The sequence below is a fragment of the Aptenodytes forsteri genome, unplaced genomic scaffold (assembly GCF_000699145.1).
Source record: "Aptenodytes forsteri isolate BGI_AS27 unplaced genomic scaffold, ASM69914v1 Scaffold132, whole genome shotgun sequence".
Lineage (NCBI taxonomy): Eukaryota > Metazoa > Chordata > Aves > Sphenisciformes > Spheniscidae > Aptenodytes > Aptenodytes forsteri.
This window is the reverse complement of record NW_008795520.1, coordinates 4977861-5004283: the sequence shown is the minus strand read 5'-3', so window position 1 is coordinate 5004283 and position 26423 is coordinate 4977861. Positions and strand designations below refer to the sequence as shown.

Below are 26423 nucleotides of genomic sequence, written 5' to 3'. Positions count from 1 at the left end.
AATTTTACTGAGGATGCTTGAAGTTAAGGTACCCTGAAAAAGCAGATTAATGAAGGAATTACCCTTGCCTTGGAACTCTAACTGCAGACTTCCTGAAACTTGTAAGAACTGATTGCCACTAGATTTTAAGAGGCATCAATAAAAGCAGTACTCTCTCTTTTCTTATTTAGCCTTTATTAATTCTTAAAGTGGGATTATGTATTCTATGTTCTGAACAGCTTCTCCCTGCTTTTCTGGGTTTGTCAGGAAAAAGCTTTTTTTATTGTACTCTGTTAGTGCAAGCTTGAGAGAAAGCATTTCTTAGAGCCATGATCAGGAATTGGGTAGGAAGGTTGCTGTTTGAGATCTTCAGGAACTGCAAGAATGAAATAAATGATGTAAGACATGCCACAGTTTGAGTCACTGTATACTGAGGAGAGAAAGTACTTGTTAGATGAACCTATGACACTAGGCATTTCTGATCACAGATACATTATTCAATTAAATTAATGCTTTCATCACTAAGAAAAGAGCTGATATATTAGCAATGGCTTCTTTGGGGGAGTGTCATGTTGAGTGCATTTATGGCCTGTGTCTGCTTAACTTCATTATCTGTCAGCTCTAATTCGGTTAATCAAACAAGGTGTAGCAATCTTGGCGTGCAAAATTAGGAGTCTCTGGCACATATTTCCTGAAGCATACACAAGGCTGCAGGAGCTGAGTATTTGGAAAAGAAACCTAGCTTTCTTGTAAGCCATTTGAAAAGTCACAAGATGCTGGGGGAAGTTTTATCATGTGGAGGATTAAATTCAGCATGTTCTTTCTAATTTTATAATAGTTTGTCTTCAAACATTAAAGCAGCCATTTTCTTTGTATCACAGAAAAATTAGAAGACACCTGTCCAGGCTGACTAGAAAAGGGAATAAAGTTGGAGGAAAAAACTGTTCAGTGTTGTATTGTGGAAATGAGAATGACCATACATCTTTTTTCCCCTCTTCCCTTCTCTTCGTCTTTTAGCATGGACCTAAATTAGCGCTTTATTTATATGAGTTAATACACAGTCACAGCAATGAAATGACCAAAGAAGAACAAAGAGCAGCAGGAGACTTCGTGAATACATTAAAATGTTGTGGCTATAAATGCATTCCCCTGAGCCCACGACCAAAACCAGATCTAATAAAAGCTTTGAAAGAGGTTTGTGAATAAAAACTTTACCTCAAAAACTGGGTATATTTGAGACAATTGTCTCTTATATGGGGTCAGAGTTTTACAGCAAACAGCTGTTTTGTTTGCTTGATGCATGGATTATGCTTTTGAGGATTCTCTTCGGGTACTGAATATTTCTGTCACATAGGCTCAACGCTTCACAGCAAGCTCACATGTTAATGCTTCTTGGTTAAGCATATTAGTTAACCCAGGCAAAAGTGAGAGTTCATAATAAGCTACTAGTATCTCTCACTGTCAGGAAAAAATTTTTGATTCCTTGAAAAAAAAAAAATTATATCTTAATATATTAAAACTGCAGTAACTGAAATGAAGTCTTGATGGTTTAAAATGCTGTGAAGATATCAGTTGAACAGTTTTGTCAGTCTTCCTTTTTTAACTTGGCATATCCTTTAGCCTCTGCTTCCTTATTTCATCCATCTGAAAAAAAAATAAAAGTAATGTATAAAACTTCCATTCAGGATCAGAAGAAATATGAGATGGAAGAAGGTGTAAACAAAGCTGCTTGGGAGAAGACAATGGCTAATAATCGGCAAAAGTAAGTGCCTTCTAAAAGGGGCTGCAAGAACTCTGTAAGAATGTTTTCTGTTCAGCACACCCCATTGCAAAGTTGCCTATATGATTATTACAGATGTTTTTTTCAAATTAACAGCACTGCTAGCTTTCAGGTTTTTATTTTACCATTATAAAAATGTATATGCATTTCCATAGGTTGTATAATAAATGGCATTGTGTGAAATTCAGAATACTGAATTGTTTTTTGCGCATTTGGCATTTCACCCTTAGTTTTACAGCTGTTGTATCTGTCCAATCACCTCTCCTGTTGCTGTGATCTGTGCAATTAAATGTAAGGTGAATGTCCCTGCAACTAACCCTTATCTTCAACGAATAAAATATCATTATATTCAGCATAGTATTTGAACACTTTTGTGAGTAGTGTAGACTACTGCTACTTGGCCTAATGTAAATTTAGGTAGCTTGTGGTAGATTAAGAGGTTCTTTCCATTAATTTACATTTCAGGCTTTGCCATAAAAATCAGATCTGAGATGCACACGCAACCTGCTTCAATGCAGGCAACTGTAGTACCTGTAAAGGTCAGCTTAGTCAAGTCCGTCCAGATAAGCTATAAGACTTTACTATGTTGAATAACTTAAGACATCTGAGCAGTGGTAAATTACTGTTCTTAAGATTTTTATTGTAATGAGTATACATTAATTAGTGAAGCATGCTAATATATAGCCCCTGATCTTCTGATTGGTTTGTCTTGTCTTCGGCTGCAAGTAATAGCCTTTTTTTGAAGGCTAAGCAGCAGAAGGTATTCATGAGTCTCATGAAAACTATGTAGGCTGAGTTGCTCTGCATCTGCTGTAACAAGAACTATGGACATCTACTGCCAAACTGATTGTATTTTGTAAGGGGTTTTGGTGTCTTGCCTTCCCTTTTTAGTGTGTTTATTTGACATTTCAAAACACAACTCTTTCCTCAGTCTCTTTCAACGTCTGGATACAAAATCTAAAGACATTTCTAAAATAGCTGGAGACATCACACAGGCTGTGTCTCTGTCACAAGGAATGGAAAGGAAGAAAGTAATCCAGCACATCAGGGGGATGTACAAGGCAGAGCTAAGTGCCAGCAGACATTGGCAGGAACTTGTTCAGCAGCTTACCCATGATCGGTAAGTTGTTCTCTCATCTCAGTGAAAAAGCAAGAGAGACTCAATGCCTGACGTGCTTTTCATTCTACTTAGAGGCACATGAAATGTAGATGATAATAAAATTAGAACTACTTACCTTTGCTAATCATCTGATGGTTAAAGACTTGTGAAATACTTCGTTTATTCTCCTATTTTTTTAGCGTGAGTAGCCAAGTAGTATTTCTATGCCATTTAGACAGGTTTTTTGTCAGATACATTTTGCTTTGCCTAATAGAATGAAGAATGTCATAAAGTTTTAATATCTTGTATTACATTGATGGACTAACAAAACATTTTTTGAGTAATGTTATTCACATTAACATCCAGATACTGTGTTCGCTAATCTACATAGAGCAAAAGATGTTAAGTCTTGACAAGAAACCAAACAATGGTGTATTTGCCACTGCAGAACTAGTTTCATATCACGTTTGCAGCAGCTGAGTTTTCAAAATATAGTATTGGATGCATTGTATTGCTGTTTTCATCAGAATTAGTAACTTCAAGAGCAGTCTTAAGGTAGTAGCTCATAAGTAGTCAGTCAGTGGGATAGCTCATGAAAATAAACTACAGAAATTCAGTCTTTTGATACTTTTTCAGAAATAATTGCCCAGTGTACTACTGTGAAACTTCTGCCTTTCTACTATTTAAAGAAAAACGGAATGAATAAGCATATATACTGGCTCTGCTGCCAAACTCTTAACATATTTTGTTTTTTTCAGAGCACTCTGGTATGACCCAGTCTATTACCCAACTTCTTGGCAACTGGATCCAACAGAGGGCCCAAACAGAGAGAGACGCCGCTTGCAGAGGTGCTACCTAACTATTCCAAACAAGTACCTTCTCCCAGACAGGCAGAAACAGGAAGGTAATTATAACATCATCTAGGAGTATGTCTGAATTGTAATGACTACTAGTGCCTTATGTGTGGGGTTTTTTATAGGTGTGATAAAAACTCCGTTATCTTATCTATTTGAAGACAAAACACATTCTTCTCACTCTTCTACTGTAAAGGACAAAGCTGCAAGTGAACATATAAGGTAAGGTTTGGGTAACATTTACCTCCCTTTCCCACCTTCTCCTATTCCAAAGAAACAGTCCTAACATTTACCTCCCTTTCCCACCTTCTCCCATTCCAAAGAAACAGTCCTCAGTTTTTTGTCTAAATAAACACACAAAAAATCAAGTGAGATAAGAGACAAATGTCAAAAATGGTAGTTTTTTTGCTATACTCATAAGCAAAAAATTAGAGCTACCAACATGTATGTTTTCTGAGTCTTAAAAGAGTCTATCTCCATAACTTCAAAAATCAGTAAAAGCAGATACCATCTGGTGTGATATGGAGATGAGACTTCTGTGGGATAACCTGATGGGATTTCTTTACTTATTTGTCACTTAGCTATGTAAGACAGGCAGTGCTAATAGATCTGGTAGGTCCTTCCATCAGTGTTCAAAAGCAAATTGTGTTTTCATCCTCTCTGCTTTTACCATTGTGTTACTCAGCTCTGCAGTTGTGTCAATTTACCACCTATTACAGGCACTAATACTGCCTAAAATAACTGCGGAGAACACACAAAGAAATAAACACAAATACACTAATGTGCAAGTCTAGAAAGTTGAGGTTCTGTTTTCTTTCCCTCCTTGGGATTTCAACCATTAGAGTCAGTGTTGAAAAGTCTTTCTTCGACTGTAGCCTTTGAGGCTGTTTTAGGTATGTGCCAAAAGGTACATAAATCCATAAACAATAATACACTAAATATTTCAGAGTTAATCGAAGATGTATAAGCGTAGCACCTTCTAGAGAGACTGCTGGCGAACTGTTGCTAGGTAAGTAGAATTTTCAGTCCTCAAATCCTTTTTGTCTGAGATTCTGCTGTATATATAAAATTGGGTGATTTTCTTTAAGTAATTGAGCCTGTTGCCTGATTTCTTATGGATTATATATTTTTATAGATCAGTTTTGCCTTTCTTCCCTATTGTTCACGTGAGTGCTATCTGGACTGTAGTTAAGTTTTTTAAAGTTGCAAACTGCTTGTTAAAAGATGTAGAATGCTAAATTCTACTTCTGTCAAGTACTGCCTTGCCCAGGTACTATTCTTAGTATTCTTAGCACCTGGAGACTGTTTATATAACATTAAGATGCATTATACAAATAGTAATATCATGTACCTTTTTGCAACTATTTTTTCCTGCAGGAAAATGTGGCATGTATTTTGTTGAAGACAATGCTTCAGACACAATTGAAAATTCAGTAAGTATTAGAACATATTGTCCAGCTTTAATTTTTCCAAACTATGACCATGAGTAGCTTTTGTCTACTGTCACTGAGATTGCTGGAGTACTAGAGTTAGAGGTCTCCAGACAAGGCCAGCCAAACTGATTAGTTTGGGTTCAGCGTTGCTTCTGTTGCCCCTGGCTGTGGAATTGGTGGTGACAGCAGAAAACAAGAAATATGTGGGCCTGGGGCTGGGAGGGAAGGAGGAGGGGGTGATGTGGGGAGGCTTCTGCACCTTGCTGTCCATTGCTCTGAGTTCATGAGCATAAGTGCGCAGAGCTTGCTCTGGTCTGCACCTGAGATAACTTGCCTTACTGGAAGCTGGAGCACTACGAAGTACAGAAACTCACAAGTGTATGAATTGTGCTGTACTCTACAGCATCAGATTCTTGAATTTTCCATTATGTAGGATGTTCTAGCTCCCCCCTTATCCTATACAAGAGAGGACTCTTTCATGGAGGAAACTGGAACTGACCTAATCCTTCTGATATACAAAGGCTCCGATGTATTAAAGTTTATACATCCAACAGACATTAAAAAAAAAAAATCAAGATATGGGTGATACATCAGTATATACTGCTGAAAGTCTTAAACTATTTTCAGGGAGCTCTTCCTTGCATCCACTAAGCACACAGCTCCTGTGGTTTAAGATGTTACCAGCTGTTTTGCTGCTTTGTTCTTCATAGAACTGTCAGAATTGGGATTCATGGCAAAGCTTTGCTCGCTCTGGTTGGCTGTCCAATATTTTAGCTTAAGGGCCAGTGAAAGTACGGTGTTGCGTGCTAGTGTTGGATGGGGAACTGGAGCAGCTGAGGAGCATGCATGATGTTCTGCCCACTGCCTTGAGGAGAGTGGAGGATGGGAAACATGTATGAAGAAAATCACAACAATGTCTTAAAGCATCACAGCAAAATTCAAGTTTGCCTTATGATATTCCGTATGGTTATAAACTAGCCCCATTGAAGGGTTTCTTGTTTGGAAAATCTATTTAAAATAACTTTTTTAATTGCAAATTCTGCAGAGTTTTCATGGAGAAACTGAACCAGCATCATTTTCTTGGACCTATGAGGAGATTAAGGAAGTTCATAAGCGCTGGTGGCAGTTAAGAGACAATGCTGTAGAAATATTTCTAACAAACGGCAGAACTTTACTCTTGGCTTTTGATAATACAAAGGTAATGTGGCACTGATGGATAATAATATATCAAAGTATTTTGCTGTCTCTTCATAACACGTACGCTTGTGCATTAGTTTTTAAGGAGACCTGTTGCATGGACTAATTAAATTCGGCTTACTACTTTTGAAAAAACTTTGCTCAGCTAGACTTCTAGACAAACACAATCATGTTGTAAAACACATCTCTGATGTATTAAGACATTAAAGAATCTTAGTAATACTAAACACTGTTCCATTACAGCAGAAACTTGTTAAATGAGAGAAACTTACTGTTTGAAGCATTTTAAATTATATGATTAAATCTATGGTATTTTCTTCTAGGTCCGTGATGATGTGTACCACAACATCTTAACTAACAATTTGCCTAACCTTTTGGAATATGGAAACATTACTGCTTTGACCCACCTGTGGTGCACAGGACAGATTACTAACTTTGAATATCTGACTCATTTAAACAAACATGCGGGCCGTTCCTTCAATGATCTCATGCAATATCCAGTATTTCCTTTTATACTTTCTGACTACACCAATGAAACGCTGGACCTAAATGATCCATCGGTATATAGGTAATATGAAATGTTTGGAACTGGTTATTTCCAAATACTTGAACTGATCATCCAGTATAGCTCTTTAACCTCATTGTACTAAACTGCACACGTATGTGAATGGAGCTATTCAGGGACAAGCCTCATCCATAATAACTTTGGCTTTTTACAATAAGTGGCTGCTTCACCTCGGATTTTTAAATAAAATGTGTAGTATTATGAGTGTGTATATTCAAAGGATGCTATGAATTGGATTTATACTGTCTTAATATGATACGGATAGTCCACAGATTTAAATAAAAGCTGTATGTTTAAATTCATGTGATTAAAGACTTCCAGGCCAAATAGCGAAAATTAAATAGAAAAGGAAAAAATATTGCAAATTATTTGGCCAGTTACAAAATCATATTGTCTTAATTGTGAATAGATCCAAGTGAATTGTCCCACCCTAATAAATTTCTGTTAAGCCAATTTAACATTTGTGTGTACAAAGTCTTTGCCTCTGATTTGACAGAGGCACTTAGCATTTGCTTGCCTGTTACTGTGCTATGGGGTAGCCTGGGTGGATCCGAGTTTGCTTTTAGCACTAACTAAAAGTGGCCTTTTTTCTGAACTCTCTTGTAAAGTGCTATTAAGTTTTGCTTGTCCTTTTCATGATGCTAAAGGCATTATTCTTAATGCATTATTAAATGGTGTGAATCAACATCTTTATAAAAATGACAAGATATCAGTACTACTTCTGTTACAGAAATCTGGTCAAACCGATAGCTGTGCAGTCCAAAGAAAAAGAGGATCGTTATGTGGATACTTATAAGGTAATTTGGGTAACACTTGCTTCTTGCCTTTTTCCTGTGTCTAAATGATATGGAGGCTTTAATTTTTTTTAACATATATTGATGGGGGAAAAGAAACCACAAATCCAGTATTTTATGTCTATGGAATTCTCATTTCCAGTATGCTGTGTTTCCTGGGAATTGTTTTATAACATGCTTGGAACCTGTGTTTGCCTGAAATCATAAATCAATTTAGTCTTTCCACGTGATACTGCCGAGGAGGTTAAATTGCTATCTTCTTACATATGAACATACATACATGTAAAGATTCCTAAAGATCAGGAAGATAATTTATTGCCATTTATTTGAAATTACTTCAGTGGAACTTGTGGCTATTCTTTCTGTTTGATAACAGAAGAGCTGTTATCAGTACTCTTTTATTTTAACATACCCTACTATGATTACACTGCTCTTTGATTTTTGCTCTTTAGAATGTTTTAAAGGCTGTAGGAAATAACATGCTGGGGATGGAAAGCATCTGCAGCTGGACCTTCAAACTTACGTCTGTATCATCATGGTCTAGTGTATTATTTGCAAATGTTGTTTTTTCCATTTAGTATTGAAAAGCCTGTACAATGACTCTGTGGTGTTAGAAAACAAGGGGGGGGCGAGGGGAGCAAAAGTAATAAATAACAGAAAACAGGTAATTTAAAGTGGCTTTAAGACTTTGATACCTAACTGGATTGTAAAAGTGATCACATCTTTAGACAATTAAAATGCATTTGATTCCAAATCACTTTAAAATGTATATTCCTCTAAAAGTTTAAGTTTTATTCCTAAACAACTTAGGCAAACTCTTATTATTGTTACTGGAATACAGTCTAAGTAGAAAGCTTGTGATTTTTTTTTTCTACTACTTTTCTAGTATTTGGAAGAAGAGTACCGTAAAGGAGCACGAGAAGATGATCCAATGCCCCCTGTACAACCGTATCACTATGGATCTCATTATTCCAACAGTGGAACTGTGCTTCATTTCCTAGTTAGGCTGCCACCTTTTACTAAAATGTTTTTAGCCTATCAAGGTAAGGTCACTTTGCTTGCACTTGCCTTCCACATCTGGGCCTTGTCCCAGTGACCCAGGAATGCTATATGTTACTCTGTTTAGCATTGTTTATCAATTCCAAATAGCTGAGTTCAGTAAAATTAAATCTGGTATGCTTTCACAATAGAGCCATTCTGAAACTATCAAGATAAACCATAAAAGCTGTACATCTTATATTTATACCTTAGTGTATGTAGAATAAAAAGCTGACCTATATTTGACTTGTAGTCCATGTGTAACACATAGTAATTGAGATAGAAGAATTCTAAATGCTCTCAGCTAACTGGAAAGCAGTTAACTACTTGAAGTTGCAGATGTGCAACTGTTATTGTGTCCATCATTGATGTAACAAGTTCAGTTTGGATTTCTTTACAGATCAAAGTTTTGACATCCCAGACAGAACGTTTCACTCTACCAATACAACCTGGCGACTCTCTTCATATGAATCAATGACTGATGTAAAGGAGCTTATCCCAGAATTTTTCTACCTTCCCGACTTTCTGGTTAACAGAGAAGGTATACTAAGAGGATACCAAAACTATATACCCAAAACAGCTGTACAGTTGAGCCTATGGGTTGAACCTGAGGACATCTATATCCCATGACTGAATATGCTAAGCAGTAGATGTATGGGAGAAATCTGGCACGAATTTGCAGGATATGCTACAAAAGCTGTTATGTAGGACTTAAGGGAAGTTTTTTCATAATTGTGTCAGAGGTGCAAAGGAGTTTCCTATTGTCTGATTTTTCCATTTGAATGAGTATGTACAGCTTAAATGTGTTTGGGGGGGGACTTGTTAATGGTGCTGCTTTGTTGATCAGCAATCACTGTGCTTAATGGTTAGCTTTCATAGAACCCTATAAAGACCTCTTTGAAGTTACTGTCAACTAAAATGTTGAACGTTTACTCCCCTGTTTCTAGGTTTTGATTTTGGAGTACGTCAAAATGGTGACAGAGTTAACCATGTCAATCTTCCACCTTGGGCTCGTAATGATCCTCGTCTATTCATCTTGATTCATCGTCAGGCTTTGGAGTCTGACCACGTTTCCCAGACAATCTGTCACTGGATTGACTTGGTGTTTGGTTATAAGCAAAAAGGCAAGGCCTCTGTTCAGGCTATTAATGTCTTTCATCCTGCAGTAAGTATTTGTTAAGCAGTGTGTTTGTTTGTTATACTTAATAACTTAATGGGGGAAAGTTTGGTCTGACTTGCTTGGAAAACATCCAGCAATGAAGCAAGATCCCTTGCACACGAAGTGTTGAAGAATAAGAAAAGGCTTTAACCGTTTCAATGTGGAACTGATAAGATCCCAGGGACTGTTGTGAGACTTTGTGAATTTGTGTTCGTCTTTCTTGCTGTGAGATGGGCATGGTGGATGATCAGGTATGGGGTTTAGACTTTCTGGATAGTTGTTTGCAGTGGTATATAGGTATTGTTTGTGTGTACCTGCTTCCATCTCATTCAAAAGAAGCCTTTCTGTTAGGCAGATTGTGCTGCAGCTTTTGATATGATTAAAATAGTTCAGTTTGTCCTGAGCTCGTTATTTGTGTTCTTCCCTTCATATACATCTTGCATTTTGTCCCTCTAATGAGCACTTTACCCTCCAGTAAATTTAATTTCAAATAAGTCTTCATTTAATGTAAAGACTTCCAGAGTTTCACTACTTAATTGGAACACGGCTATCTCAGGTTGTATTCCTTAGCTTCAATCCTTACTATCACAAGGTTTGCTCAGTCAGGCAATCCTGGTTTCAAATGCATTCAAATGTGTGTTTTAGAGTTCATTTTATAGCTGGAAGAGCTAATAAAACAGTAGCGTTTGGCAGTGGTGGCTTTTTCTTTTCAAGCAGCTGTCCAAATGCTTTCCTTCCTTTTCCTTTTTTTGTGCTTAAATATTGATTTAGTTATTACCTTAAACTTCAGATATTAAGTTTGTGAGTGTGTTCATTGTTTTTTAAAGTGAAAAGTCAAGGCCTTTGTCAGTGTGACTGAGGAAGAGTACGTGGTACACAATTAAAAGACATTAAAGACAAGTAGAGAAAGGAAAGAATTTCCACTCTCCTGAAATATGAAGGTTCTTCCTCCCTCCCCACCCCAAACCAGAGCTTTAATATGTTAATTAAAGACATACAGAAAACAAACTTTTTCAATTTTTTGTTTATCCTCAGCAACCCTTCTGTTTTTGCACAGATTAGTAAAGGTCTACTAAGAAAACCTCTTTGGCAGAAATTAGTCATGGAATACATGTAGGAGCAGCTTGCATGATAAATCTTAGTTATCTCCAGTAAAGAAGTGGTGACAACGTTACTGTTCTCAGTGGCTCTTTGTGGGAGCTCTCAGCACAGCCATTGTGGGATGGCTTCTGGTCCAAGTCTTAACCAAACAACTGAAGAGTTTGCCTCTAAATTTGTGTGCATGTGTTAAGAAATCTTTCCCAAAGACAAACTGGACAAGCCTATTCTTGCCCCTCCTGTTTTTTTTTCTCTCTAGACCTATTTTGGTATGGATGTTTCTGCTGTTGAGGATCCTGTTCAGAGAAGAGCCCTTGAAACAATGATAAAAACATATGGGCAAACACCTCGCCAGCTGTTCCATGCAGCACATGTTAGCAGACCTGGATCCAGGCTTATCATGGAAGGGGAACTTCCTGCTGCCATGGGATTACTAGTGCAGTTTGCTTTCAGAGAAACCAGAGAACACACTAAAGAAATAATATATCCAGTATGTAATTTTGATTTGCAAGATGGTTTAATTAACATTGATATGCTGTAATTATTGTACCCTTATGTTCAGAGTTTCCTTCCTAAAACTGCAACTTACTGCCTATATTGTACTCTAAAGGAAATACACAAAATCAGTAAAGTGATAGTGAAAATTATTTTCATGTATTTGTGACATATTTTGTGTCAAATTAAGATAGATCTGAATTTATCTTGGTTATAGCAAATAGGTGTTGGAAAGCATTTCACTTAACCAGTTTTATACTTTCAGTGATGAATTGTGGAATCTGTGTGCAAACCTATAGTAGGTAAACACATACTGTGCTTTCCTCCATCCTCAACTTTTTCATTGTCTGTAGGACAGTTCAACTTTCTTCACTTCAAACGCTTGTTTTCCCTAAAGTCCAATGAGAAACTGAATCCTTGCATTTAAAGAAATCGGTATTTTTCACTAAACTACCTGAACTACAAGCTTGCTATCTCAGCCCTTGAAGAAGTGGGAGAACTCCCTTAAAGCTAATAGTTGAGCTGATGATACTACAGCGCTTCATGCTTGTTTTTCTAGTATTTTTAGAATGCCTCAGCAGTCCTTACCGTGTGATTGCTTATGGGAATGTGATATGAATGATTCTCCCTTACTAAAGAAATAATATTTTTCTGAAAACTTTTTACCACCTTTTAATTTGAATCGTATTTGTGCTTGTTTTAGAGTCCATTACCATGGATAAAAGGCTTGAAGTGGGGAGAATATGTTGGTTCCCCAAGTGCTCCGGATCCTGTTGTCTGCTTTAGCCAACCACATGGAGAAAGGTTTGGCGCTCTCCAGGCTTTACCAACTAAAGCTATCTGTGGTTTGTCCCGCAAGTTTTGCCTTTTGATGATATATAGCAAGGAGCAAGGTATGAATTCATGCTTATTCTCTACATGCACAATACATGCGAAAATGAGCCGTAAAAAATTTAAATCTAATGCTACTATTTTTCTCCAGCAAACTTCCCAAATTTAGTCTCTTTTGCCAAAGATTGATTTAGAGCAGTAACAGCTTCCACATGTGCTGTCTTTCCTGGAGGGTGGATTTTACTTGTAATTTTCAAAACTACATAGAGGCATCCTGTAATGAAGTTTGATTTTTTTTTTTTCCCATTAAAGAGACTGAAGCATGAGGATTTAACTTTAGAACTTGCCAGCAGATTCAGTCCAAGAAGAACTGAAGAACAGGTGAAAAGAACATGTAGCAACAGAAAGGAGAATTAAAGGAATGGGTTTTAGAGGCAGAGAATGAGGAAAGTTATCAGTAAAAAGCAGAGGTGAAGGATCTTTTGCTTTCAGATAAACTTCTCGGAAGGATTCTTATTGATAACGTACAAACAGGTTCTCATTCTTTTCTTTGTAACATGTACTAGTGAAGGTTTTTTAAAAATAAATGGCTTCACATTTAGTCGACAAAAATAAGTAACATTCTCCTTGAAGTTATGAACAGTCATTTCTCTAGCTGGGAAGTATTGTCAGCCTCTTCCCCTTTTCTCCACTCCCAATAGATGCAACATTTCTGCAAAAAAGCTTTGTCCAAGTTGCAAACTGTCTTTGGAGAACACTGAATGTTTACATGGTCTCTGAAAACTATGTTTGTTTATAGTACATTACAGATTAAGCCATAGGCTAACAGAAAATATCTTATTTTGAAACTTCGGAGTTTTTAATATTCTAGCTTGTGGTAAAACATGGACCTGAGATTTTTATTGTTGACTGTCAAAACTGATCAACTCTTTGGTTGCATATGTGACACAATATTATATGCCTTCCTTCAGGTGTGAGAAGTATGCACAGTACTGATATTCAGTGGTCAGCTATCCTGAGCTGGGGATATGCTGATAATATTTTACGACTGAAAAGCAAGCAAAATGAACCTCCAGTAAATTTTATACAGAGTTCACAGTTCCATCAGGTAAAAAAAACAGTCTTTCGGTCCTCAATTTAATATTTCTAGTTTAAATGGTGGCCTGACTTGGCAGTAGGTACTCTTGCTTTCATTTTTCTTGGAGTTGAGCATCCAAACACAACTGTTTTTAATCTGTTTGATTCCTCTTTGGAATGTGTCCCTCATTGTTCCAGTGTATCTTGCTTCTGGATGTGTTCCTGTACTAGGTAAAGATCCCTTCTCGATGCATTTGATTTTTGTAGCCTTTCCCGCCCATGCAATATGGGTGTGGATTTAGAAAAGCTTACATTCTGGGCCAAGAAAAATGAATACAGGAAAAAATTATAGATGCCTCACACTAGAAGCAGAACTCCACTATAGTTTAGGATTCCTCTGAAAAAGATTGTCTAAAAGATTGGTAGGGAACGCTGCATAATCTCCGTTATGCTCCAATGGTTGGTGAGATTCTACCAAAAAGATTTTGGCTGATGATGTGGCTGCAGGTCTAGAAGTCTGCAGTAGTTCACTGCTCTTTGGCTGTGAATTCTGGGCTACACAGAATCTCCCTCTTTGTTTCTGAAATAACAGCAAATACGACCTAGAGCTGCTCTTTGGCTGTGAATTCTGGGCTACACAGAATCTCCCTCTTCACTTTGTTTCTGAAGTAACAGCAAATATGACCTAGAGCAGGTATATTTTAACTCTTGATTTCTTTAGCTTTTCTTAGGCTAACCAATAAAGAATCAGTTTGACCAAATGCTATGGCATAATGAAAATAGCAGTTAGAATAGCTTCTGCGCTAATTTTTTCTGGCTTTGTTTCATCTTTCCAAGGTAACAAGTTGTGCTTGGGTGCCAGACAGTTGTCAGCTGTTCACAGGTAGTAAATCTGGTGTCATCACAGCATATATTAACAGATTCACTAGCAATACGGTAAGTTCAATTGGACAGGATTTATATTCAAAGATTACAGCCTTTTTTCTAAACAGGAAAAGCGAGAAAAGGGGAATATGTCATATTCAGGACAATTGCTAAAAAGATCAAGTGCTTGTTTAGTGTTTATTTTTGAAGGATCCTCTCTGACATTGTTAAATAGATTTATCTCAGTATGTTTATTTGTGGGTTTTTCTTAAGCTGTTCACATACTGCTAGCCTTTAGTCAGCCCTCATCATCTGCGTGCATAACTGATTACACATACAGCTCTGACTGTATTCAGGCTAGGGCTTGGAATTGAAGCTCTCTGGCACAGTGAAGCTCCCTACATTAAGGAGTAACTTTTTCTGTGAAGGAGACGGAGCCTTTCAAAGCCTTAACTGAAACTGTGGAATGCATTTCCCTGAAGTAAACACCACTTCAAATGCAGAAGACACTTAGACTACAGAGAGCTGGGATGAAATCTCTGACAGTGTATATATTAAGCACTAAGCTTCATTTTGTCATATTCCTTAAGGGGAAAAGCTGTGAGGAGGGAAGCGAGAAAAGTAACTTGCATTACTTAATGCATTAGTGGAAGATACTGAGATACTAGTAGAAATCACCTTGATATACTATGTGATAATAAGCAAGGTATAAAAACACAAATGGAACTCAAAATTCATCTTCTGGTTCAGACTGAGTTTCTGAGTTTGTCTGACTTTCTCCAGTGGTAACTTCTACTCTTCATAGTTTTAACAAAGAGTTTGCAACTTTCTTGACAGGCCATTTCAGGTGTATCTACAGGATTATCCATAGCAACAACTAAACTAAACTGATTTCTCAAATTTAGCTTGATATAGGTATTGGCAAACACATTTGTAGTATTGTACTCTTGATGCTCTTGAACCACTACATTAGCATGGGCTAGAGGGAACCTTGGTATGATCTTCTATGCCTACCCAGTTTCCTGTTTTCAACAGTGGCAAATAGCAGGTGCTTAGGCTGGGAGGAGCACAAACATAGTGATTTCTTCCTTGGCTTTCTTCCAGTTTCTGGTGATCTGCCACTCAGACTTCCTGAGCTCAGCAGCACTTTTGAGTTTAAAAAAAATGAAGTAGAGCTTGAAGCCTGCAGGCTTCAGTCAGTTGGATCTCAAGTCAGGCACCTTAACTGCTCACCAGAATAGTGAGCTTGACCTCTACTGAGACTTGGATTCCAGTTAAAATTTTTTGAGGTATTAAAGTAGAAATTCAATACACTTGTCTTCTGCAATGCTAAAAAGAAACTGTAGTCGTGGGGTTATGATTCTTAAGTTGCCTGCATTTCCTAGAAACAAGTGACTCTTGTTCAGCTGCACAGATGTTGTCTTTGAGACCATCTTTGCTGAATTTCTCAGCACTGACAGTTTTACATGCCCCAGGCAGACTGACCTTGTGCCAATTTTGTAGCTCCTGTTGTTGAGTCAGTTACCCAAGTCAGGGCTGCAGGGAATGCAAATGTGCTTCCTAGCATCTGTTCTGTATGCATCTTGTCAGCTGTTCGGTGATAAAGTGAACAGTGTGTTATAATTCAGTACTTGAATAATTTGCCCTGTTTCACACTTATGTAAATTCAGTGCATAGGCATAAAACAGATACCGTGTTAATTGGATATGGGAATTCAAAGGCATGCCGTCAGAATTCAAAAATACCTCAATGTTGTACTTCAGATGCTCTGTTTTTCCTAGCCTTTAAGATGGTCAAAAACCTAATGAAGTACTGCTTTGAAACTGTGATCTATCTTGACAATAAGTCATACCTTCATGAAAACCTCAGCCAAGGCTTTCTGGTTGTACAAATTACTCCAGCCTTTACTTGCTGACTATGAGAGTTGTCTTGCAAACAGAAAGAGAGCACTTTAATAATTTGAGTAAAACTGGGTAGAGATCATTTAGATTCTCCACTCAAGTGCTGTAGGTGATCATTGGGGTAACCAACAGAAAGAACTGCTATTTAAAGGTAGTTACATACCTGCATGTTTTTCCACATCTAGATACTGTTTTAGTGGTTGTCATCTAAAAGCAAGTGGGAAGTAAAAAGGGGATAGCATTTTAGGCATGAGGTAATTATTTCATTACTTACTAGACCTTAATACAGTTGGTGCTAAAATTCCAGCTTTTCTCATTATAATATTACAATAACCCGGTGAAGAATCAATAAACCATTGCTATTAGTGCTACAGAGAGAAGCTGCTAAAGGTGTGAATCCTGCTTTCAGTTCAGGTGTTGAAATGCAGCTCAACAGCAAACACTTAAAGGAGATGAGAGGAGCACAGTAAAAGGGTTATCAAAATCAGTTGTTCTTCAGAAAATCAGAAGTCTTGATTATTGCTGTTATGAAAAAATCTGGTATAATTTTTTTGTCTAAACTGAGCAAGGATTAAAGAAGGATCTGCATATGTGAGATACCACACTTCTGAGAATGACAACTGGATACTTTCATAAGTGTGTCTTACTTAGAGGAAGTGCTCAGTAGCAAGAGCAAAATAGCAGGTCGTCTTGTTGTCAAAGTGTATTGACTTTTGCCATATTACATAATTATATTGTCCCTTTTAGTGCAGAAAAGACATGTAAATTTTCTACAAACTGAATAAAACATATGTATATTTTTCTTGTCTGTTTCTACTTTCAAGCTTTTTGTAGATCTGCTATATGCATCTTGTACCCTCATACAAAAATGCAGACAATGTGCTCTGACGTGTGAGGAAACAAGCAGAAAAATGTTCCTTTCTTTTACAAAGATTATTCTAATATCTGTACAGCAAGTTGTCTTAAAGCATTAGTATTCTGATTAAGCAGGTCCTTCGACTTAGCCAGTTTTCAGGAAGTCTGAATCATTTCAAATCAAACTTGAATAAGAAGCATTATTTGGTGTTTGGCGGCAAACTTTTTACAAGGGCCTGTTGCGACAGGACAAGGGGGAATGGCTCTAAACTAAAGGGGGTAGATATTTAGACTAGATGTAAGGAAGACATTTTTTACGATGAGGGTGGTGAAACACTGGCGCAGGTTGCCCAGAGAGGTGGTGGATGCCCCATCCCTGGAAACATTCAAGGTCAGGTTGGCCGGGGCTCTGAGCAACCTGCTCTAGTTGAAGAAGTCCCTGCCCACGGCAGGGGGGTTGGACTAGATGACATTTAAAGGTCCCTTCCAACCCAAACTATTCTATGATTCTATGAAATTTGCTGCTTTAATTTTTATCTAGCAGTTTCTATATTTAAATTTTACTTCCTGCATGTTTTTCCAACTTGGTATCACTGAAAGACTTGGCACCAACTTGAGGAATTCCCAGTAATTTACTATACACAGAGTGATAACTGCTGAGCTGGGTTTTCCTTCTGTGTTTCCAAGTGCTTCTTCTAGATCTGAAAATATTGAGGACTCATTTTGCTGTCATGTGGAAATAGCTGCCTTGCAGAAAACAAATCAGATGATTTCAAGGTGTGTAATTGAGACAGAAGTAGTACAATAGTTTTTCATTTCAATTCATTGGACTACATCAAAATGTTTGCTTAGACTAAAGCATTGGAAGCAAAAAGTTGAACATTAATGATATGTATGGCTTATCACAGTATAAAGCATTAAATACAATAAAGCATTAATAACATTGCTAAACTGATGACATTAAAAGCAATGGGAACCATTTTTTGAAATCTAAGAATTAAACTTGTCCCTAGGCTTATCCTTTTCAGAAAAAATACACTAATTTTTTTTCATGACTTACATGTTTTATCTTGCTGTTTTTTCAGCCTTCAGAGATAGAGATGGAATCGCAAGTCCATCTGTATGGTCACACAGCAGAAATAACAAGCTTATTTGTGTGCAAACCATACAGTATAATGATAAGTGTCAGCAAAGATGGAACCTGCATCATATGGGATTTGAACAGGTACAAGTATATATGTAACTCTTTCCAATGGCTTTCTTCTAAATACCTGTTTTCCAACTTTTGGGTATCTTTACCCTTTTAAAGTTAACTGAATTTGTTCCATGTATATCTTAGTGTGAAGTCAAACCTTTACTGGTTTTTTTTCCCCATGAAGAGTGTTGGAATTCTAGAATGAATATGAAAAATACCATCATCATGCAAAATGTTGATTGAAATTAACATAACTCTTAAACATTTTCCTCAAAGAACCTTTTCTGTGTTTGAGTCTGAACTTTAGGCTTGTTCTCTCTATTTTCTTCAGGCTGTGCTATGTCCAGAGTCTGGCTGGACACAAGAGTCCTGTGACTGCAGTTTCAGCTAGCGAAACAACTGGTGATATTGCAACAGTTTGTGATTCAGGTATATTTGGCGGTCAGCAAATAGCACAGTCTATAGTATTAAAGGACAATGGGAAATTATTCTGGCAGCTTCAGAAACCTAATACTCAGGTTTTAAACTGACATGGAGACTTTCAACTCCATTTCTGTAGCTCACAAACCAATTTTTTTTCTGGAAAAGATTGTATTCTTTAATTGGTAAGGGACATGAGTTTCAATCCCGTTTAAGACAAAGCAGTAGCTGGGTTATTAGTTCATTGATAGAATCAAATAGTCCCAGATAACGTTGCTACTTTGAAGTATTTTGCTTAAAATGCAAGCCAGGGTACAAGAACTAGCTGTTTAAAGTAGATAGTATGAATTCCCTTTTAGTGCTTCCCTGTTAGTATATGAGAATTGGTCATTACAAGTAAATTCATATAGCATTTTTAAAGTACAATGTTCCATAAATATGAAGTGATGTCTTCTAAATCACTGCAGTGGCTTGGTGGTTTGCATGTTCCCTGTCACAAAAGGAGGGAAGAGCTAATTGCTTACTGCAGTACACATCACTCCGAGTCATTTAAACCTTCTGATCTTTCAAGAAGTTGAATTCTTTAACACTCAAAGATTCTGTTGCATAGACCTAGCTGTAGTCTAGATTTTTTTAACACTACCATGCTATGTTCTGTTGCAGTTGGAGGGGGTAGTGATTTGAGACTTTGGACAGTTAACGGTGATCTCGTGGGACACGTACACTGCAGGGAAAGTATTTGCTCTGTTGCTTTCTCTAACCAGCCTGAAGGAGTGTCTGTCAATGTGATTGCAGGGGGGCTTGAAAATGGAGTTGTGAGGTAAGTATTTGAAACTTTTATTTATTAAAATGCTTTATAACTTAGGTTCACAGTTTGAGAGCATGTAGCCAAACATCATGCTGATATTTGGCTTTAAAGAAGGTGGACAAGCTGCTGTTCAGTTTCCAATCTTAGTAGTTGCTAAATATGCTAAAGTTGCTAAAGGTTATGTTTATTACTGAAATATTTGTAAAATTAAATGTGAAGAAAAATTACTCTTCCTTTCAGACTGTGGAGTACATGGGACTTGAAGCCAGTACGAGAAATAACATTTTCGAAGTCAGCCAAACCTATTGTAAGGTAAAAAGATCTTAAGTATACAATAAATGGATTTTTCTTTGCTAAATATGCTAAAGTTGCTAAAGGTTATGTTTATTACTGAAATATTTGTAAAATTAAATGTGAAGAAAAATTACTCTTCCTTTCAGACTGTGGAGTACATGGGACTTGAAGCCAGTACGAGAAATAACATTTTCGAAGTCAGCCAAACCTATTGTAAGGTAAAAAGATCTTAAGTATACAATAAATGGATTTTTCTGGGGGGGGGGAGACCACAACAAAATAGCCTTGAGTATTGAATATGGATTTGACATGAGGACAGGAGGTAAACACCCATGTCTAAAAAGAGCAATGCAATCCTACTAATTATTCATGAAAGCAAAATGAGCACAAGTGTACTATATTTGTAATGACAGTAATAACTAGGTTCTGCTGCTGGCAGATAGAAATTAGCAGGATTCCCTTGAGAACTGAACAATAGCTACTCTTATTCTTAAGTTTTAATATTTTTCCCCAGAATCTGTGTAAAAATCATGAGATAATCTTAACTTTGTCAGACTCAAATAGACAGAGTTTTTTCTCCCTCAGAAATAAATGAAAACACTGCATTTTCCCTGACCGTTTTTTTCTGATGCTGGAAGGAAACGGTGGAGAAGGGAGTAAAGGAAACTGAGGAGCCTGGAAGCTGCCATTTTGGAGTGCTTGTGTAATTTTCTCTTGAGTCCCCTTGATTTATATAAGCAGAATTATTCTCATGCCAATGTGTTTTCAGAACACAGTCAAAGGATCGAGTCTTTGATATCCCCAGTGGTACAATACCCTGCACAGAGGTCTTAGAGTTATGCCAAAATTTTATCATCTTAATGTTAGTATAGTAACAAATTACTCTGAAAAAAAATTTGTTTTGACGATTGCTGAAATATCATTTAAAACGCAAACCACTAATCACCATTTTTTAGAAATGAAAAACGTCTGATAGCAGTTACTGTCTTTCTGTTACCTTCTTTAAGAAGCATATTTCACAAAGCTTGTTGATAATGATTTAGTAGCTATTTAATAATTTAATGTTTCCTGCTTAAATGAGACAGAAAATGGATGCTGACCTTCATGCTCTCTAACGTTACCCGTGGCATGGCTGAAGGGCTTTACTACTGTTATAGCTCAAGAAATGCCTGGCTGAACAAAAGTCCTATGCTGTGCCATGAAATCCGATAGATTTAGTTTCTGCCTTTGTCAGCAAGCAAGTTCAGAGGGTGCTGAGTTCTGTTGCTGAAAAGCCTTCCTTTCAGAAGTAGAAGGGGCAGCCCAGGGAAAGAGTAGGATGCTGCTACTGATCCTACCTTTTTCTTTGATGTTGCAAAGAAATGAGTACTAAACTGCATGGCATGTTGAAGTGCTGGACAAAGCTGTAGTTCAGTCTGTTTGGTTACAAAAATGAATAAGCAGGTATATGCAAACATATTACTATGTTAATGTATGCACTGGGTCTCCCCTGAGAGCTAATCTTTACTGGCTATACTCTTACAGGTTTTTAATGTCTTCTAGCATTTTAAATAGCCAAATCTGATATAAAAATATATTGTTGTCTTGTTTTTCAGCCTTACATTTTCCTGTGATGGTCATCATTTGTTCACAGCTAATAGCGATGGAAATGTTATAGCTTGGTGTCGCAAGGACCAGCAGCGCTTGAAGTTACCCATGTTCTATTCATTCCTTAGCAGCTATGCGGCTGGGTGATAACTTTTTGCTGCTAACTTATGTCTCTGATGCACTTTAAATCCAAAATAGATTATAGAATCTCTTGTTTAACTGGATTTTGAAGTAGTTTTGAATGTCTCTAGAATGACTGAATAAATTTTAAAAAAGAGCAGTCTAAGGTGGTGTAAAATTGCGTATGTGCATGCACAAACTTGAAGCATATCCAGGTCACCAGGAAGCTCTGGTCATATACTCCAATACCAGCAAAGTGACTCATAAATGCTCTAACATACAAGTCAAAATGCTGCAATATAGAACATAATAGTATTTTTTTAAATCACTTCTTGGACAGAAGTATTTAAAAAATTGATTGATAATGCTTATTCCCCCTCTTATGTTGTAAAATATTGGCCGCGTAAAGTTCTGTAAATATCTATTAAAATGTCAGCATATGTATATCTGATGAGTTGAGCATGGTATAGTTAGCTCTGGGATAAGCAACCCAAAACTGAAAAATCCAAGATCACTTACAATTGCTTTTTTTGAGAAGCAAAGAACTGAGTAGGTGCTTTTTGCACCATCTTATGGTATTGTAATGCTAAAAATTGAATTTCTGTTATCTTTATATTTGTAATTTTTGCCATCTTCTCTGCTAGTATAATAGTCTTTACAACAGACAAAAATAAAACATTTGTGTTAATGATGAGTAGACACCTCATGGCATCACGAAGCAATAGTTAGATCACATTTTGGTTTTGTTTTTTATGTAGTGTTAACTCCCTAACTTTGTAACACCTAGCTATTGCGATTCTGTGGCAGAATATATATTATATACACACACAGCTTATCTTCCAGAGCTCTAAAAAAAGGTATTAAAGAAGGCACAGATGTGCTCCTGTTCTAGTGTCATTGAAGTTCAATACACTGTAAAATGTTTGAATCTAACTGCTTGAATAATCAATGTTCATAGGCATCAGATGATTTGGAAGAGTTTACACAGATACACTGTGCAAATATGTTATTTATTCATATGTGCTATTTTTTGAGGAAAAAAATAAGCCTCCCTTGTGAAAGGCTTAACAAATTTGAATTCTTAGGCCAGATCAAAAATTAACATTTCAGTTGATGGATTTGAAGACCTCTAAACCTGACACTATGAATGAGTGCCTGCTAGTCATGCGAATGGTAAAACAAGAATGCTATGCAAGTCTGATGTAGCTACATTTTTCTTTTAAATTGCTTTGCTTTTTCATCATTGACATGTTATGCTATTGCCATACAGATGAACTGCTGTATCTTCTCATGTTTAAGGTTCATCTGCCTTCAAAACACTGTATATGAAACTATCAGGTTGTGATGAAGATGACATATACACAAGAAATCTCTACACTTTTGAAAATTCCAAACAGTCATCAGAAATTCTTGAAACTTCCTGATTGAAGAACTTTTCAAACTAGAAAAACTTAAGAAAAATATTCTCATAGTCCGTGACACAAAAGCTGATCTTTGGTTCAATTAAGCAAGTGGCTACATACTGTATGAATTGAATTTTAAACGGTGTATACTGTAGCAGCATTGTATGGGATGGCTTTAGTCATGTTTTTCACCGTCTAAATGTTAATGTAAGGTCCAAATACAGACTGAAAAGCTTCCTGGCTCATGTTGAAGTGATGTGCTTTATTTAAGAGACAAAATACAAATATTGTGGGATTGGGGTGCTTTTGTGCTCCCTGGTTTGGGGTGTTGCTCACAAAGGCATATTTTTATAAAGTAGAATTCCACTTGTTACAAATCAATATGCAAAATTGCTGGCCTTGTAAAGAGTGCAATATTATTATATATTTTTATGTAAAAGTAAAAATGATTTTTTTGAAGCAAGGAATATTTATTCAGCTTAACATTCTGGAACTATTAAAATAACATTGCAATAGTATCTGTGCATGATGTACTGAAATTTCCTGTAAATGTCACATTCCACACTGTCTTTGTATACACTGTCACATTGTTGGGTAATAAACAGATCTTTGTACCAAATTGTTTGAGATGATTAGAAACATGTTTTTGGCTTAGTTTCACCTATCTTTTAGGGATCTTTTGCACACCTTGCTCCAAATCAATTTCTGCTGATTCTGTCTTTCATATTTTAAAAATCATGAAGTGGGGAAGTTGTTTCTGGACTACATTATGTGGCTGTCAAACTGAATGGGGGGGTATAAGATTGGAAGTGGGAAACCCTAGGCATATCACTTTGCACATGTGTGCATGTGTCCTTCCTTCCCATAGGATGTATGGCTACACTTTGGATAAAGTGATGGCTCTCAGAGCAGAGACGTTTCCCTTCCTCCCAGCTTGCCTCCTCCCTGAAAACCTGACCGAGTAAGGAAAGGCAGAAAAGCAGCTCCTCTCTGGATTCTCTGAGGGAAGGAAGAAAAACGTGCTGGGTAGAAATTGGAGACTGGGATCTCTGGGAGGCTTCTGACAGAGGGTGCAAGGCTCTTCCTCTTGGAAGCCAGGGTTTGGGAGAGGTTTGCGTGCCAAGGCCTATCTATATGATACCACTTGTGGAATTCTGTGGTAAACCCAGATCATTATGTTCTGATTGTGGAGATACGTGGTGAGAAAGGGAAGGGGAGGTATACTCAAGGGAGATACTCACTTGTGGTGGGGAGAGGAGAAGGAGTCTCCAAACCACTACTGAAAAAGGGAACCCTGATCTCGGATTTGAGATCCACTGTTTAGGCAAACCCATGACAATGGATAGGAAAAACAAAAGAAAATCACTAGAGAATTGTATCTGTGAACTGAATTAAACATGATAAAATCTTCTGCAGGAAAAATGGTTTCTGTGATGAAATACAAACACTTTTCAACTTTGACTCTGAAACATCAACTTTTAAGGATCTTCTTTGTATTTAAACCACATCTATCTTTGGAGAAAGAGTTGAAAGAGTTCCTTCATACTGAGCAAGAGCCTCCTCCCCCTTCCAGGATTTCTTGATTTACTATGATTGCAGGATTTACTGTGCATTTTGTGGGGAGAACTCTAGAGAGCAGTGTGGGGGGGGGAAATATCACCTGGTTTGCTACTAACAAACTTTGTTTACCTTTTAGTTTTCTTCATGCTTTTTATTTAAAGCAGTATTGGTTTATTTTTTTTCTTCTTGCATATGCAAATAGAAGTCACACTTCCATATGCTGCTACTCTATCACCAAAATATAAAACAAATACTATTTTAAAGCTCTGCTTGCCTTGAAAAATATCCACTGGAACATTAGTTAAGCTTCTAGAGGTACAGACAGCACTGTTTTCTTTGCTACTGTAGTAAGTACTACTGACAAATGACCTCCATGCTAGTGAGATGTGGTAGAGATTGACTTGCTGTTACTGCTCTGGAGTAGGGTCATAAAGCCACTGATTCTGCATCTGGATTGCTGTAATAGTCTGTGCTGTGTATTTCACAATTTGGGCAGGTCACTTTTGAAAAAGAATTAAGAACTATATGTGACTAGTCTGATTAGACTCTTACGCTATCCTGGGCTACCCAGCAGAAAGTAGTTGAGTAAAGACATGAGCTTGCTCACTGTTTCCAGCTTAGAGCTAGCATTCCCAGAAAAATTAAAAAAATCTAGATTCTCTAATGCAATTGAATAAGGCCCATATAAGCCTCATTAGGGGCTAGTTCATGTAGATTCAAGGAACAGAAATTCATGCTAGCTGTTACAGGTATTGCATTCAAAGCCTATAGGCCAACTCTGGTAGGAGACTCCTGGTTGTGGTGCAACATGAGAGTTTCTGCAGATTAAAAAGAAAACGTATATATAATATATGACTAAAATACATTTTAAAACAACCACTTTCCCCCTTCTATTTTAGCTTAAAGAATAGAGTTGTTTGAATCCAATGGTAAAAATATTGTGTAAATCAGTGATAACTGTCTGATTATTTGAACCATCTAACACATGCTTTGTCTAATAGTGTGTATATCCTTTGTCTGGTAAATAGAACCTTTTGTAGAATGATGATGCAATTAAATGTGAATGAAACAGCAGCAGCATGGGCCAGTTAAGTTTCCAGTCAGTTTCTGGAACTCTAGCTAAGGTAAGCTTATGAATTTACCTATTTGTATTTACTAATGCTTACCATCTTCCTCCTGCATTTCCTTCTCCCAAGCCACCACCCTAAAAGCCACTGACTCAGTCTTTGACAAGGCTGTCCTTGCTCCAAAGCACCTTTAAAATTCTTTATTTTCTATAGAAAATAAATTTGACTTGGAAATGCCTCTGCTCTATTAAGATGGAATGAGAACGAGCGCTGATAGCGGAGTAATAGAAAAGGGTGACAAATGTATGTCTCCCCAGAGGGAGCAGCCACCTTATTGGGGAACAAAATAAATAATTGCGGTGATGGTACTCCTGCCAATGTGCTAATTATTGGGGCAGACAAATTTTTCTGTTAAAAATGTTAATTGGCAGTTTAACTGCCACTGACCTTTATGGTTGACTCTCAAATTTGTAATGGAGAAGTATATAAAAATTGGTCTATAAAGCTGAATCGTTTTATTCTGACATACTAGCTTTGACAAGGTGAGTCTTAGCAATCCTTTTTCCACAGTGGTTCCTTTTTTCAGTGGGCTTTTTTTTTTTTTTTTTTAACTCTTCATCCTTCCTTTGTTCACCCTGAGGAAGGGACAGACGGTATGGGCTCTTACCCAAGAAAACCTGCGTCGTACAGGCTTTACCCGTCCCATGTTTTAGAAATACCTGGACGATTGTTTGATCCTTAGCGTCTGCTGGCATCGGAGAAGTAGGTGGCTGCAGCAGTAAAAAGGAGGCGAGCGCTTGCAGGATTAGCCTCAGCACGCTGCTGGCAGGTGCCGCTGCCCGGGGCGGAGGAAGGTAAAGCTGCGAAGGCGGGACAGGACGGCGCGGGGTGCGGAGCGGTGCCTGAGCCTCAAGTTTCACTCACGCCCAGGGCCAGCTCCCCGCCCTCTG

The 26423-nt window shown here is 37.3% G+C and overlaps 1 protein-coding gene across 1 annotated transcript in view; it reads left to right on the top strand.

Annotated features, from left to right (window-relative positions):
• LYST (lysosomal trafficking regulator) overlaps window positions 1-23454 on the top strand; it is a 68647-nt gene extending 45193 nt beyond the window's left edge. The window contains exons 31-52 of the mRNA XM_009281795.2: window positions 997-1173; window positions 1665-1741; window positions 2691-2879; window positions 3617-3762; window positions 3838-3934; window positions 4660-4721; window positions 5090-5145; window positions 6191-6343; window positions 6666-6910; window positions 7638-7704; window positions 8588-8744; window positions 9140-9280; window positions 9687-9904; window positions 11256-11486; window positions 12195-12384; window positions 13294-13430; window positions 14237-14335; window positions 18105-18244; window positions 18546-18643; window positions 19298-19454; window positions 19683-19754; window positions 21332-23454. Of these exons, the coding sequence (XP_009280070.1) occupies window positions 997-1173; window positions 1665-1741; window positions 2691-2879; window positions 3617-3762; window positions 3838-3934; window positions 4660-4721; window positions 5090-5145; window positions 6191-6343; window positions 6666-6910; window positions 7638-7704; window positions 8588-8744; window positions 9140-9280; window positions 9687-9904; window positions 11256-11486; window positions 12195-12384; window positions 13294-13430; window positions 14237-14335; window positions 18105-18244; window positions 18546-18643; window positions 19298-19454; window positions 19683-19754; window positions 21332-21470 (3048 nt within the window). The 3' untranslated portion in view covers window positions 21471-23454. The remainder of the gene's footprint in view (window positions 1-996; window positions 1174-1664; window positions 1742-2690; window positions 2880-3616; window positions 3763-3837; window positions 3935-4659; window positions 4722-5089; window positions 5146-6190; window positions 6344-6665; window positions 6911-7637; window positions 7705-8587; window positions 8745-9139; window positions 9281-9686; window positions 9905-11255; window positions 11487-12194; window positions 12385-13293; window positions 13431-14236; window positions 14336-18104; window positions 18245-18545; window positions 18644-19297; window positions 19455-19682; window positions 19755-21331) is intronic.
• The last annotated feature ends 2969 nt before the right edge of the window (window positions 23455-26423 follow it).